Raw genomic sequence first — 15850 nt, 5'->3', positions numbered from 1 at the left:
ATTATTACAAAGTATTTTAATGAAATAAATACACAGGTTTTTGTAATATTTTATTATACTGGTAATCCACCTGAAGACCCTCGTTCTGTAAAAAAGGTAAAATAAAAAAACAACAATATCCCATACCTTCCGTCGTTCTGTCACGTCCCACGATATAAATCCATCTGAAGGGGTTAACTAATTTTACAAGCAGAAGCTCTGCTAATGCAGCTGCTGCTCCTGCTGTGCTTCTACAAGACTGGGGAGTCCACCACTCCTCTGTGGGTCATTTGCATTGTAGCTGTTCCATCCTGCATGTATATTTTTTCTCTCTGAACCCTGCTTATACAGGTACTATACAGATGATCAGGTTTTTAAATACATCAGATAGGGATTATATACATTAGATAGGACTGCTCTATTATGGGTATACCTTGGCAATTGGTGGAGCAGCTTAACATACATTTTTTTGCAAAAAAAGTATTAACTAAATACCCTGTATTTTTTTTTTCATTTTGTGACTAGCACTTGCTTATTTACTGTGACTTTTTTACAGCAGAGTATTTTTGACCTCTCTGTGCGTTTTTGTGTCTTCACATTATGCATATTGTCTGACAAGGGGTGAAGCCTCACTGAAAAGGAGCGCGGACTAACGTATGACACCAAAAATGCACCAAAATGTTTGTGCAAATTTCTGATATAAAGAGAGATATCTAATAGATACTCTTAACATGATCAGATATTTTAAACAGCATATGCCACTTTGATTAATATGGCACATTTTACAACTCTTTAGTCTAAGTTTGTATTAGATATTATTGATAAATATTTCCCAATTCATATAGTGAGAGACAGCAGATCTGCACTGCGTGATTTGTAATGGTCGCTGTTAGATCCTCTGAACTGCATACATTTAAATGACGTGCTGTACAGTACACCACTCATCCTTGTGATTAAAATGACATTTGAAAAAAAAACGAGGACGTGTCAAAAAGAAAATACAACTTGTCACTCTATATTCTTCTACCCAGCACTTTGGTGAAATATTGTACTGTAAATAAATAAATACAATCATTTAAAATATTCTCAATGCAAGTGCGGCTGATTTCCTACTCTGCATAAGAGACATCTAGCAAAAAGACTTCTCCAACCAGTTCAAAAAGAAGGTAAAATTAGAAATAGAGCTTCCAAAGAGGGAAACTGGTGAAAAATAAAGGATACCTTGTCATGTAATGGCTAGAAATGGTGTTCCTCCATATGTACTTAGTACACACACATGACAGTTTATTGTGAAAAGTTATCTGTAATGACAGGTACTATATGCTTTAAAGGTTTTGGAAAGGTACTTGTTACTAGGATTATTAGGATTATTACAAGATTAATGGACCAAAAATCTGCTAAAAAATTTTTTGCTACTGCTGGAAAATCAGTGATCAATTGTTTTCTGTTGGAATTTCCTTGAAGAACCAACATAGTGAAATTTACACGTTATACAATGTACACGCATATTAATGGTCTCCTTGTATAAGAGAGTGAGATGGACATTGCAACTGATCTTTAGTCTGGGCAAGAGATGTACAGTTCTACTCAAAAGTTTACGTACCCAGCAGAATTTTTGCTTTCTTGGCCTTTTTTTCTGAGAATATGAACGATAACACCAAAACTTTTTCTCCACTCATGGTTAGTAGTTGGGTGAAGCCATTTATTATCAAACTATTGTGTTTTCTCTTTTTAAATCATAATGACAATCCAAAACATCCAAATGACCCTGATCAAAAGTTCACACACCCTATTTCGTAATACTGTGTATTGCCCCCTCCAACATCAATGACAACTTGAAGTTTTTTGTGGTAGTTGTGGATCAGGTTCTTAATTTTCTCAGATGGTAAAGCTGACCACTCTTCTTGGCAAAAAACCTCCAGTTCCTGTAAATTCCTCGGCTTTCTAGCATGAACTGCACGCTTGAGATGGCTCAAGATTGAGGTCAAGAGACTGAGATGGCCACTCCAGAACCTTCACTTTGTTCTGCTGTAGCCAATGACAGGTTGACTTGGCCTTGTGTTTTGGATCGTTGTCATGTTGTAACATCCAAGTACGTCCCATGCGCAGCTTCCGGGCTGATGAGTGTAAATTTGCCTCCAGTATTTGCTGATTACATGCCTCATTTATCTTTTCTTCAACTTTGACTACCGTATATACTCGAGTATAAGCCAAGAATTTCAGCCCATTTTTTAGGCTGAAATTACCCCTCTTGGCTTATACTCGAGTCATTCCCAGGGGTCGGCAGGGGAGGGGGAGCAGCAGCTGTCTAACAATACTCACCTGCTCCTGGTGCGGTCCCTGCCGTCCCTCGTTCTCCGGGCGCTGACAGCTTCTTCCTGTATTGAGCGGTCACATGGTACCGCTCATTACAGTAATGAATATGGACCCCACTCCACTCCCATAGGGGTGGAGCCACATATTCATTACTGTAATGAGCGGTAGCATGTGACCGCTCAATACAGGAAGAAGCTGCCGGCGCCCAGAGAACCAGGGACGTCCAGGGACCGCGCCAGGAGCAGGTGAGTATGGCGGGGCAGTGCGCGATATTCACCTGTTCCCCATTCCACCGTCGGCGCCGCTGTGTCTTCTGCTTCCTCTGCAGTGACTCTCAGGTCAGAGGGCGCGATGACGTGATTAGTGTACGCGCCACCCTCTGCCTGAACGTCAGTGCAGAGGACGCGGAAGACACAGCAGCACTTGCAGTGGAATGGAGGACAGGTGAGTATAGCAAGTGCTGGGGGCCTGAGCGATGCAGCAACAGCATATGGGGCAAATATCTCTATGGAGCATCTTATGGGGCCATGTGCAGCGTTATACGGGGGCAAATATCTCTATGGAGCATCTTATGGGGCCATGTGCAGCGTTATATGGGGGCAAATATCTCTATGGAGCATCTTATGGGGCCATGTGCAGCATTATATGGGGCAAATATCTCTATGGAGCATCTTATGGGGCCAAGTGCAGCGTTATGCGGGGGCAAATATCTCTATGGAGCATCTTATGGGGCCATGTGCAGCGTTATATGGGGGCAAATATCTCTATGGAGCATCTTATGGGGCCATGTGCAGCATTATATGGGGCAAATATCTCTATGGAGCATCTTATGGGGCCATAATCAGCATTTGTGCAGCATTATATGGGACAAATGTGTCTATGGAGCATCTTATGGGGCCATATTCAGCATTTGTGCAGCATTATATGAGGCAAATGTGACTGTGGAGCATCGTATGGGGCCATAATCAGCATTTGTGCAGCTTTATATGGGGCAAATATGTATATGGAGCATCTTATGGGGCCATAATCAGCATTTGTGCACTGTGTAGGCAGTGTTATACACTGTGTGAGCTGTGTTATACACTGCGTGCGCTGTATTATACACTGTGTGGGCTGTGTTATATACTACGTGGGCTGTGTTATACACTGCGTGGGCTGTGCTATATACTACATGGGCTGTGTTGTACACTGCGTGGGCCGTGCTATATACTACGTGGCTGTGTTATATATTACGTGGCTGTGTTATATACTGCATGAGCTGTGCTATATACTACGTGGCTGTGTTATACACTACATGGGCTGTGCTATATACTACGTAGCTGTGCAATATACATGGCTGGGCAATATACTACGTGGCTGTGCTATATACTATGTGGCTGTGTTATATACTAAGTGGGCTGTGTTATATACTACGTGGCTTGTGTTATATACTACGTGGGCTGTGTTAGATACTACGTGGGCTGTGCTATATAATGCGTGGGCTGTGTTATACACTGCATGGGCTGTTCTATATACTAAGTGGGCTGTTATACACTGCATGGGCTATGTTATATATTACGTGGGCTGTGCTATATACTATGTGGGTTGTGTCATACACTGCGTGGGCTGTGCTATATACTACGTGGGCTGTGTTATACACTGCATGGGCTGTGCTATATGCTACATGGGCTGTGCTATATACTACATGGGCTGTGCTATATACTACGTGGCTGTGCTATATGCTATGTGGCTGTGTTATGTGCTACGTGGCTGTGCTGTATGCTACGTGGGCTGTGCTATATACTACGTGGGCTGTGTTATACACTGCATGGGCTGTGCTATATGCTACATGGGCTGTGCTATATACTACATGGGCTGTGCTATATACTACGTGGCTGTGCTATATGCTACGTGGCTGTGCTGTATGCTACGTGGGCTGTGCTATATGCTACGTGGGCTGCGCTATATGCTATGTGGGCTGTGTTATATACTCTGTGGCCTGTTCTATATGCTACGTGGCTGTGCTATATGCTACGTGGGCTGTGTTATATGCTACGTGGGCTGTGTTATATGCTACTTGGTTGTGGTTTATTTCTCTGCTGTATCTGTGCATCATGAATTGTGGTATGTGTTAAAGAGGGGGGCCCACTGAGACTCTTTCGCCCGGGGCCCTCAAAAACCTGGAGCCAGCCCTGGCTTCACTGATTGGTCACGCCCGGCCGGCCGCGAACAATCAGCGACAGGCGCTGTCCAGCTGCGAATTGGCTCAGAATTTAAACCACACTTTGCTAATTGGTTGCGCCTGGCCGGCCGAATCCTGTGTATAAATTGCATTATTCTGATAAGTAAACTACATACATATTCTAGAATACCCGATGCATTAGAATCGGGCGACCATCTAGTAGATTTATATATATATAGATTGTGACAGAGTCACGGCTTTATGGAGGAATGGAGGTATGTGTCACTGTGCATGCAGTGGTCAATGATGTGAAACTGGAATGTTTTTGTGTTTCCAGCACACTAGGTCCTGAGAGGCAGGTACAGAGTTTAATGGGCCGGTTTTATATGAGCATCTGCATTCCAGGTGGGAGGGTGCTCACCGTACCCCTTTCCCTGCAGGTGTATGAGGACTTGCAGTTATGTCATGATCACATGACTAGTACATGTGATATATACCTGGACCTGTGGTTCAGTCTGTGTTGCGTCTTGGAAGAGGAAGCACTCCCATGTAGCTCTAAGGAGGAGCTGAGGACAGTGTGTTGTGTCTGCAGGTTGAAATCTGCAGAGAAACAACTCTGTTGAACTTACTTTGCTTTGTTTTTCCATTAAGGCAGGAAGGCTCTGTTTTTTTTCTTCTGAAGCCTGCCTTGGTCTATGTGGACTTTAATAAACCAGCAGGTGTTTTACCACCAAAGTGTTCCTGCATCTACCTGAGGAAGCTGCGGAATGAGGCAACCCCTCACACGTGGACTGGTGGAGAATGCATGTCCTGGGTGAAATCCGCCATCCACCACAAGACGTCCGGCAACATGGAGGAGCTGGTGAAACATCTCATGCAGGCACAGCAACAACACCAGCTTGCCAGTCAGCAGGCACAGCTAGCACAACAGGAAATGAATAAGCTGTTGGTACAGCAGCTTCAGCAATTTCAGCAGCAGAAACAGCAGCAGGAGGCGCTGGCACAATAAATGCAGCTCCTCGCAGGGGCGGTTCGAGTAAGGTTGGCAGTCTCCTCTTCATCTCCGGATGGTGATGCATAAGCCTGGAAGACGGTAAGGCGAGCTATGCATAAAATGATTCCGGGGGATGATGTGGAAGCCTTCTTGACAGTTTTTGATCGGGTGGCTGAACGGGAGAGACTTCCGCCAGACTTCCTTCATCCACCTGAGGAAGCAGCCGAGCAAGGCAACCCCTCACAACATATAAACAGTATATATATATATATATATATATATATATATATATATATATATATATATATATATAGTGCCTTGCGAAAGTTTTTGGCTCCCTGGAACTTATCAAACTTTTCCCACATATCATGCTTCAAACAGAAACAAATATGTAAATTTGGTGAAGAATAAACAACAAGTGGAACACAATTGTAAATTGAACTAATTTATTGGTTATTTGAAATTTTTGTGGAAAATCAGAAACTGAAAAGTAGGGCGTGCAATATTATTCGGCCCCTTTAACTTAATACTTTGTTGCGCCACTTTTTGCTGTGCTTACAGCTGCAAGTCGCTTGGTGTCTGTCTCTATCAGTTTTGTACATTGAGAGACTGAAATTCTTGCCCATTCTTCCTTGGCAAACAGCTCGAGCTCAATGAGGTTTGATGGAGATCGTTTGTGAACAGCAGTTTTCAGCTCTTTCCACAGATTCTCGATTGGATTGAGGTCTGGACTTTGACTTGGCCATTCTAACACCTGGATATGTTTATTTGTGAACCATTCCATTGTAGATTTTGCTTTATGTTTGGGATCATTGTCTTGATGGAAGACAAATCTCTGTCCCAGTCTCAGGTCTTTTGCAGACTCCAACAGGTTTTCTTCAAGAATGGTCCTGTATTTGGCTCCATCCATCTTCCCATCAATTTTAACCATCTTCCCTGTCCCTGCTGAAGAAAAGCAGGCTCAAACCATGATGCTGCCACCACCATGTTTTACAGTGGGGATGGTGTGTTCAGGGTGATGAGCTGTGTTGCCTTTACGCCAAACATATCATTTGGCATTGTTACCAAAAAGTTTTTGGTTTGGTTTCATCTGACCAGAGCACCTTCTTTCACATGTTTGGTGTGTCTCCCAGGTGGCTTGTTGAAAACTTTAAATGTCACTTTATATGGATATCTTAGAGAAATGGCTTTCTTCTTGCCACTCTTCCATAAAGTCCAGATCTGTGCAGTGTACGACTGATTGTTGTCCTATGGACAGATTGTCCCACCTCAGCTGTAGATCTCTGCAGTTCATCCAGAGTGATCATGGGCCTCTTGGCTGCATCTCTGATAAGTCTTCTCCTTGTGTTTGAGATGAAAGTTTAGAGGGACGGCCGGGTCTTGGTAGATTTGCAGTGGTATGATACTCCTTCCATTTCAATATGATCGCTTGCACAGTGCTCCTTGGGATGTTTAACGTTTTGAAAATCATTTTGTATCCAAATCCAGCTTTAAACTTCTCCACAACAGTATCACGGACCTGCCTGTTGTGTTCCTTGGTCTTCATGATGCTCTCTGTGCTTCAAACAGAATCCTGAGACTATCACAGAGCAGGTGCATTTGTACAGAGACTTGATTACACACAGGTGTATTATATTTATCATCATTAGGCATTTAGGACAACATTGGATAATTCGGAGATCCACAATGAACTTCTGGAGTGAGTTTGCTGCAATGAAAGTAAAGGGGCCGAATAATATTGCACGCCCCAATTTTCAGTTTTTGAATTTCCACAAAAATTTAAAATAACCAATAAATTTGGCTCAACTTCACAATTGTGTTCCACTTGTTATTGATGATTCTTCACCAAAAATTTACATTTGGTATCTTTATGTTTGAAGCATTATATGTGGGAACAGTTTGAAAAGTTCCAGGGAGCCGAATGCTTTCACAAGGCACTGTATATATATATATATATATATACATATATATATGTATATATATATATATATATATACACACATACAAATCTCTTTATACTCATGTAGGTGTCTTTTATTTTATTAGATGAGTCCTTCAAAATTGCTTGTATAAAAGTTGTGAAAGAGAATAGTAAAATCCTACTTTTCGCTATTCTACAAATAAATACTGTATAGAGACACTAAAATATAAATCCCAACATTTCAATTATTCTGTATGTAGGACTTGATGATTACTCCTCATGCTCTGGATACTGTCTCGAGGATCGGTTGTGAATATTTGGTTGCCAATAGCACAATAAGAAGGCGTGCACTGCCAGAAGGGATTATCCTGACATTGAAGCATGAAAACTATAATCTTAACCCTGATCAGAAAGAAATATACGGCTTCACTTAATTACTAAGCAAGTGCTGCAGATTTCTCTACACAACTGCATAGAAGAGAAAAAGATTACTGCACCAGGTACTGGATTATGGAGGGCGGACGGAGTGACCTCACACATCATAACATTTTAATATGAGTTGGACTCATTTCCAAATACACTCGGCAATACACCCGTTTCCTCATTGGGGGTTTCTTGCTCTAAAAACTTGGCCGAAGCAGTAAGATGTCCACCATAGCAACAAAACACTGCATAATATTATAGCAAAAGCTGCTGTCTTGGTTATGTTTCGTCTTATAAGAAGGGAACGAGGCAAGATTTGTTTACAAAAAGGTAGACATGTTTTATTTCGGTTTGTCAGTAAGATGCCAGGAGCCTGCAGTGTGGCACAAGACGGTAGCTATGGGTGCAGTTTGCCGAAGGGTCATAGCAGTGAGCAACTGTACATCAAGTCGTAGGGTTGCCCTGTTATTACTGAAATTGGACAAGATCCTGAGTGCCTCCTTGTGCCAGCCAGCACAGATATATTATTGCAATGTCCGCCTGAGCGTCTTTGTTGGATAAGAAGCTTTGTGGATAGCTAGGCAGGTTGCTTAATACTGATTCTATCGTCAGGTTGCACACCACAGCAATGCTTTTTCGCTTCTGCCCCACACGACAGCTTCCTAAGGTCATCAATGAAAACAGTGTGTGCTCATATGCAAAAATGTGTCACAGAATAGGCAAGCATCTCTCCTCGCCATGCTGCCAAGAGCAATACATGTATATACCATGCCCTGGAAGATTCCAGCAGTGAAGTGCTAAACTACATAGGACCGGATCAAGGACATACATTAGGAGTTATTTACAACCGCTAAACACAGTGCAAACCAGGGCTGGATATATGTTACTTGATGCTGCATGCAAAAATATAACTGATTTACCAAGATTTAGGCAAGACATAGTGTTCTGGTGTGAACAGTCGTCTTATATGAGTTAAGTAGGTAGCCGCCTAGTCAAAAGAAAAGAGAGCACCATATGACCAGTATGGAAATGAGCAAAGAATACACTCATCTCCCTTATATGCTAACTTTTCAGACCATTGAAAAGTCTTGTATCAGAAGTGCTTGTATTTGTCTTTGTACCTACTACATATGAAAGAGGATATCAGGGGAAAAAATGATGTGTATATATATTTGCACTGTACCTATAAGCTGTAAATGACCCTTTTACACCAATAGTAACGTGGTTATAAATTAATATTAAAGTAAAACTGAATACACAATATAACAATTTGTAAAACAAACCCAACTAGAGTCAATAACCATAAATGGGATAACTTGAAGCTGTTTGGCCGCAATGCAAAATCACCAGCTGTAGCCCCACATATCATGGATCTTTAACACTACTGGTCTTCTCATAAAGGCCAAATGTTCTTTTTTGGACCACCAGAAGCCTAGGGCCTAGCACCAACTATAGTTATGCCCATGCATTTACTGACTAACGGTGGGTAAGTGTCTGTTGCTGCTACAGCGCTTCTTAACCACCGTCGTAGGGCTTGGGGACAATGACTGAAAAAATACTTGGGTAGTTGAATTTACTCAAGTTGGGTCTATTTTGTAAATGTTATACATTTTCAACGGTTTTACTTAATGATAACTACTGGTGCTATCTTTCAGGATAAACAAGGGTTGGTAAGGGGTAGGCTTGCATAAAAGAAAGCCATTGTTGAAAGAGTTTTAAGGTACGTACTGTAGGTCCATGATTACAGATGAATGAAAATAAGTCCTCCCAAGTGATTTCAAATCTATATGTCCCAAGGAAAGTGTGACTTCATTATTAGACTAAATTCATCTCCAAAATGTGGGTCACAGTGAGTGATTACATGCAAGCTGGGTGGGTGAATACATGTACACATAAACTTTTGGAAAGCGTGACCAGAGCTTCTTGTTGAATCAAAACTAAGAGCTGAACACAAATAAACTACTTAGAATTTATTAAGACAGCTATTTCATGTGTATACATTTTTCCAGGGTTGCTATGATTGCATGATGGTTTTGAAATTGTGAGCTCTTTGGCTTCTTCATGGCTGCACTTCAACGCTCATCCAATGGCTTGCTCTCGTCCCTAAATTATTGCTACGTCACTAATTGCTTACGAGCAGCTTATCAATGCGTGCTTGCTTATTATACATGTCATTTAGGAGGGTTTTTTTTAAGACTAATGCCATGGTTCCACATTTCCTGCTGCTTATATTCACTTGCACAAGCAGCTGGGAGGTGGAGGACATAAATGTAACAAGACAAAAAAAATACATATGTAGCACAAAAACAATTGCATAGTCTTTAGGAAGAATTCATCTATCAAATAAATAAAATGATTGTCAAAGTACACGAGCCTCTTTCGTAGACGACAAACAGTTTGTGCAAGTAGCTTCAAAAGTGGTTAATGTACCTCGTTCTAGAAGCATGTATACGGGGCAGAAACACAAGGGTCCTTGCTCTCGTCTACTATCTAAAACATAAGGCAGGATTTTTTTCTCTGCTATAAGGATCACAAGAAAAGGTAAGATGAGTGAGTTATGGTCCAATGCTTTCCTGACTATGGGAAAGTGCTATACCACTCTTTGTATTATCCATATGGTTTCATTCAAGAACAAATACTAAAACTCCCTTTTTTTACTATCTACAATGTATTCATTGGGGAAATAATTCTGAATATAGACGAAACCCATGGCACAGCTTCATGTGACCTGGAAATATAGCATATGATACTGCATATGGGATACAGGAAAAAAGGTGTTTTAGGTATATGCTGGGTCTATATATATATATATATATATATATATATATACATACATACACATAGACATTTAGATAGATAGATAGACATACATATGAATATCTATCTGTCTATACAGCATACTTATAAAACTCCCTTTTTGCTGTATCCGCTGTATAGAAAAATCATCTGAACATAAGCCAAAATCCCACTCTTTTGGCATACATTGGACACATTAGACTATGTAGCATGGTTTGGCATATATTTTGTAAAAACGTTCTAATATACACCCTGATTGTGGGAAAAACGAAGTGTAAACATGGCCTTAAACACATGTTCTAGTTTGGTGAAGGTGCCCTATTTGTGCCCAACTCCAACGTACAATGGATTTAACCCATTAGAAAAGCTTCTATTTTTTTGTTAATAAAGAAGCAATAAAAATATCTCTATAAAAAGAAATTGCTCTAGATGTGATTTGTTCCCGTATGGGGCACAATGAAATAAAGAGAAAAAAAGAGTTCAAAGCAAGTTTAGGCAACATGTGACTCTTCAGCTGGTGGGGAACATAATGTTCCAGCATCCCTGGCCTATTAGATGGTAATGGGCTATGCTTGTCATTCCAATGCAACTAGGCAAGACCATGTTACCTATTTATCTCTGGTGTAGAAACACTGCACTACCGAGAATGTCTGAGTTGGACAAATCCAAATTTATGGCTGTTTTCTTCATTGTAGACACCCTGTGGTCCAAGTGGGAACTGCATAGGAAAATCTCACATTTACAGTATATAGATGACGTTTTTTTCCCCCCAGTGGTTGAAGTACACTCAAATTCATCAAAGTACTAAAAACATAATGTGACATTGTGATTGTAAATCAAGAACATATGCTCTTCCCTGAAGTTATTGAAAAAAACATCTAACTGTAAAATTCTAAACTTATACTGTAAGTGTATGAATAGATTAGGCTGTTAAAAAAGCACATGGACGGTCAGACGTCATTACTGACTTTCTTCCCCATTTTTGCAAAAGAGCTTCTTTAATCACAGCAGCATCAATACACCCCTCATACACTCCAGAAATCATTTATATGACACCCAGTGTTTCCTCTCAGTCACAGTCCACTGAGTTATTTAGGTTTGATACACCAAGGACCCCACAAAATGCCAAAACTATTGCTATTCCCAGCTGTGCGTCCATTTATCCCAAGTCACCGTTCCCTAAAATAGACCCTGAGCCACCTGTCTCTCTCTAATGGTGGGTTTATTCACTGTTCTCAGCTCATATCTTAGTAATACCCTTCAGAAATTCAAAGAGGTTCTTTTGCTGCTTATGTTCTGGGCAAGCAGTGACCATGAGTTTACAGAATGTTCCAGTTTCTATATAGTTCTGAGGGAAGGGAAGATACTGAGCAAGAGGCAGCTGGTTAACTCCTGCCATGGTTTTCTTAGTGCAGGCTCAAGTTCCAGTGGATTAGTATTATATTGTAAAGGTAGAGATCTTCTCCTCAATAAGGGGAGAAAAGTATTGTCCCATGTGCAGTTCTGATGGGTCCTGGAGCTGGTCGTAGTAAGTGGTGTGTCAGTGGTGGAGCCTGTAGAAGCGGAGGGTTTGCAGCAGGACGTAGACTCAATGGCGAGGACACAGCAGCAGCCATAGCAACCGCCAGAGGACTGGGGAGAAGACCTGCAGATAATGTCTTTGAAAAGTCCTTAGAGAACATCAGACTGGTCTAAAAAGAGAGCAAAGATGGGTACATGTGAATATTACTTCTTTTAAATAGATATATAAACTCTGACAATCAAAGAGATTTCCATTTATTGCAGCCACAAAAGTAGAATTGTTTATTGATGATATTGACAATTTTGATTAATTATTTGCTTCAACCCCTTCACACATTTTGACTCAAGAAACATCATAGGGCTGAGATAACTGAGGCACCTTGATGTACCAATATATCAATTAAGTAGATTGCATAAGCATTGCCATTGTGCTCACTGGTGGGATCATAGTTGTGATACACAGCATTTACTATCAGTTTGCCTATATAGTGCTGCCATCAAACCTTAAAAAGTTGAATTGGTTCTAAAACCCCAAAATAACTTATTACTAGTTGTCCTTCTATTTTTGCATGGTATCAAATTCTGTATATTCTTATTTATGACTTATACTACGTTAAACATGATCTTTCTGGTTTATTTGAAAAGTAGCAGAATTACAACAAAAAACTACCAGGTTGGGGTGTTTCACACATTATTTTTTTTGTTCTGTATTGTCTGTTTATTTAGTGGATAGCGAAAGGACCCATTAGAACCAATGTGTTTTCTCACAATATCTCATATGTCATCCATGTGCGACTCAAGTGCTATCCATTTTTCATTGTGTAGTTGGTAACAGACACTTTTTTTAGAAAAATAAAATGGTTCACGCAGATTGAAAAAACTGACACACATGCAAAAAAATCGATCCAGCACACTGAAAAAAGAACGGTCCTTTTTCATGTACGTAAAAAAAAACTGATGTATGAAACTAGTTTATAGAGAGCAGTATAAGGAGAAAAGGTGGCTTAGAACAATGTCTTATAATGCCAATGTGTGTGTCCTTCAGAGTTTCAGGCAAGCAGGTGACAGCCTCTATGGGCATTGACTGACATTGATGGTTGTCATATGCAGGGTTAGACTAAGTCAAAAGAAGATCAAAGTATCCTCCACTGGGCTCAAGTTCATGATTTGTGAACTAAATCAGTTTTTCTCGATGGTAAAACGGCAAGGAATCCAAATACCATGGCAAAAAATGCAACCGTGACTATAGGGAGCCAATGAAGTCAATACTGAATGGATGTGTATTTTCCTTGATGTGATCAGTCGAAATAACTTGCTAGGCCCTATGTACCATAATCTGCCACCCTCCCCATAACATTTGTTAATTCTCTGTTAAAGTAAAATAATTCTTAATCAGCTGAATAGAAAAGTAAATTAATTTCAAAAAGGGTTATTTAGGATGGCTGCTAATTAGAGATGAGCAAATCTCATCATCTAATTTTTTTGTGATTTGCATTCCTTGAAATTCAACAAAATTGTGACCAACAGTTTTGCTGAGTTGTAGAAAGCAATGATTAAAAAATATTTATCTCACCATTCATTCATCTGTCCCACCGCTATAGTCCGAGTCCGGCGCATGGTGCTCCACGTGTTTTCTTCTCTAATTTTTGATCCAGACATCATGACCACGTGTGTAATGAGAACATGACACATGGTGCCTGAGACTTAGTCAACACCTCAGGCAGCTTGCATCGTGACATCATGGTGTAAATCGTTAATTAAGATCATGTAAAGAGAAATGGAGATGTCTGAAGCCAACTTGGTGCCAGAAGTGAGTGGTGAGGTACCGTAAGTATTTTTTATCCCCATGTTTATTATGTGCTGCAATCTGGAGAAACCCAAGAACTTAATAAGGAAGATTAAATTTGCATCGGTAACTTTGACGCAAATAAAATTTCCGGGTCAAATTTGGGCAAATTCATGAAATTAAATTTTGACAGGCTTGCTCATCACTGCTGCCAAGGTATCTTCACTTTGTCAGCTTGAAAAACACATACCGTAAGCTCCTGCAGGGTTTGCTGCTTCTTGTGCCTACTCAGTAGAGGGTTAGGCTTCCCTGATACCCCATCACGATGTCTACGGCTTGAGATGTGCTGAGACAGAAATAGAAAAGGGTTTATTTTTATACAGCAAACTAGACTTTTACAGACTATCTGTGATATAAATGTTTAGAATTGTTTTCTATGGATTCACAATCAAAGATCTAGGTTCTAAATTTAACAATTTGCAATAACTAAATAAACATGTCAATCCAACATATTGCTTCCAGATGAGAACGTCTTTATTTCACAATTTCTCTAAAAATCCAACCAAATATTAAATACCAAAAATCTATTTCTTTTTATCTAGCTTTCATCTAATCTTTATTACTTAAAGGCAAAACTGAAAATTGAAAGTAATATAGATAATTGTTCTAACTTTGCAATCTGTATTTCAATTGTGATATTTGCGCCTTTCCCTTTATTCTGCTCTTTGCGTTGCAGACTTCTCTTTCCTAATTCACTAGTAGGATGTTGTTGCCATTGTCATACTATGGATATTTTAGAGCATTCACCAACTTCTAGTTACTGCCTCTACAAGCTTATTAGCTCTCATTACACTTGCCACGCAATCTCCTTCCTCCCACTCAGGCCCCTACTACAGGGCTTAGGTTCCTGCTTGGTGTGGAACCAATATAGGGACGGTAGGGGAGGCAGAGTGCTATTAGATCTGCCTAGGGGTCTGCACTCCCCCTTTCCCTAGCGTTTGGGCTTCCTTCCCCTTATGGTGCATTTAGTCTTGGCACAATGCGTGACACCCGAGGGCATCTCTGACCTTTCCCGGCGACTGCGCACTGCAGTACTTTGCTCTGCCCTCAACAGGGCAGACAAAGTACGCCTGCGCAGGAGCAAAGAGGAGGACGACATTGTATGAAGATGGGAAGCGCCGGACCGTGATGCCCATCGGACCGGACCGCAGCGAGACCGCCCCTGGGTGAGTATAATCTATCTTGTTTTTCTTATCTTTCAGGTTACATCGGGGGGCTTATCTACAGCATTACAGAATGCTGTAGATAAGCCCCTGATGGCGGTGCCCGCAGCTTATAGGCCAAAAATGGGGTGACAGATTCCCTTTAACTTCTCCTGCAGTATTAGAGTTTTCCCCCAATTAAGCTATTGTTTGTTCCATATTCAATGTTTTTGTTCCATATTCAATGTTTAAGCAAAACTTAAGTTTGTTTCTATATGAAAATGTTCATCATTATATTTTATGAGAAGGAAAAATGCAGTCACTTCTAGACATTTTTTCAATAAATATCAAGGTTGGCCCATGACTTTGTTCAAGTATTTAATTTTGGCCCTCTGTGCATTTGAGTTTGACATCTGTGATCTAGAGGCAAAACCCCATGAGACAAATGCTATTTCCATCAAATTAGGGGAAAAAATCCTTCGTGACTCCAGATCTGGCAATTAGACTAGTTAACTGGATCAAGGTCTCATCTGAAAAATCCTGTACCTATTACCTGTAATGCTATATTTTTCAAGAAAAGCATCCAAGCACTTCTTGTATTTGTATTGTCCCTTCATATATTTGTTCCTATTTATGTTCCATATGCAAGTAATCATAGCTAGCCTTTGCTCTTTCTTCTCTCCCTCAGCAAAACAAAAAAAGTAATAATAATAATAATTTTATTTCTATAGTGCCGACATATTCCGCAGCA

General features: G+C 40.5%; 1 protein-coding gene across 3 annotated transcripts in view; it reads right to left on the bottom strand.

The window, feature by feature from the left end:
• Positions 1-11574: 11574 nt before the first annotated feature.
• Positions 11575-15850, bottom strand: part of ZNF385A (zinc finger protein 385A) — a 257364-nt gene continuing 253088 nt past the window's right edge. Inside the window, exons 7-8 of one of the 3 annotated variants that reach the window (XM_069758715.1) lie at positions 14148-14243; positions 11575-12281 (exon numbers count right to left, since the gene is read on the bottom strand). In XM_069758715.1, coding sequence (XP_069614816.1) covers positions 12057-12281; positions 14148-14243 — 321 coding nt within the window. In that variant the 3' untranslated portion in view covers positions 11575-12056. The remainder of the gene's footprint in view (positions 12282-14147; positions 14244-15850) is intronic. The other 2 variants (XM_069758717.1, XM_069758716.1) reach the window with 2 other exon arrangements.

The sequence above is a fragment of the Ranitomeya imitator genome, chromosome 3 (assembly GCF_032444005.1).
Source record: "Ranitomeya imitator isolate aRanImi1 chromosome 3, aRanImi1.pri, whole genome shotgun sequence".
Classification (NCBI taxonomy): domain Eukaryota; kingdom Metazoa; phylum Chordata; class Amphibia; order Anura; family Dendrobatidae; genus Ranitomeya; species Ranitomeya imitator.
This window is presented reverse-complemented; position numbering and strand designations above follow the sequence as displayed.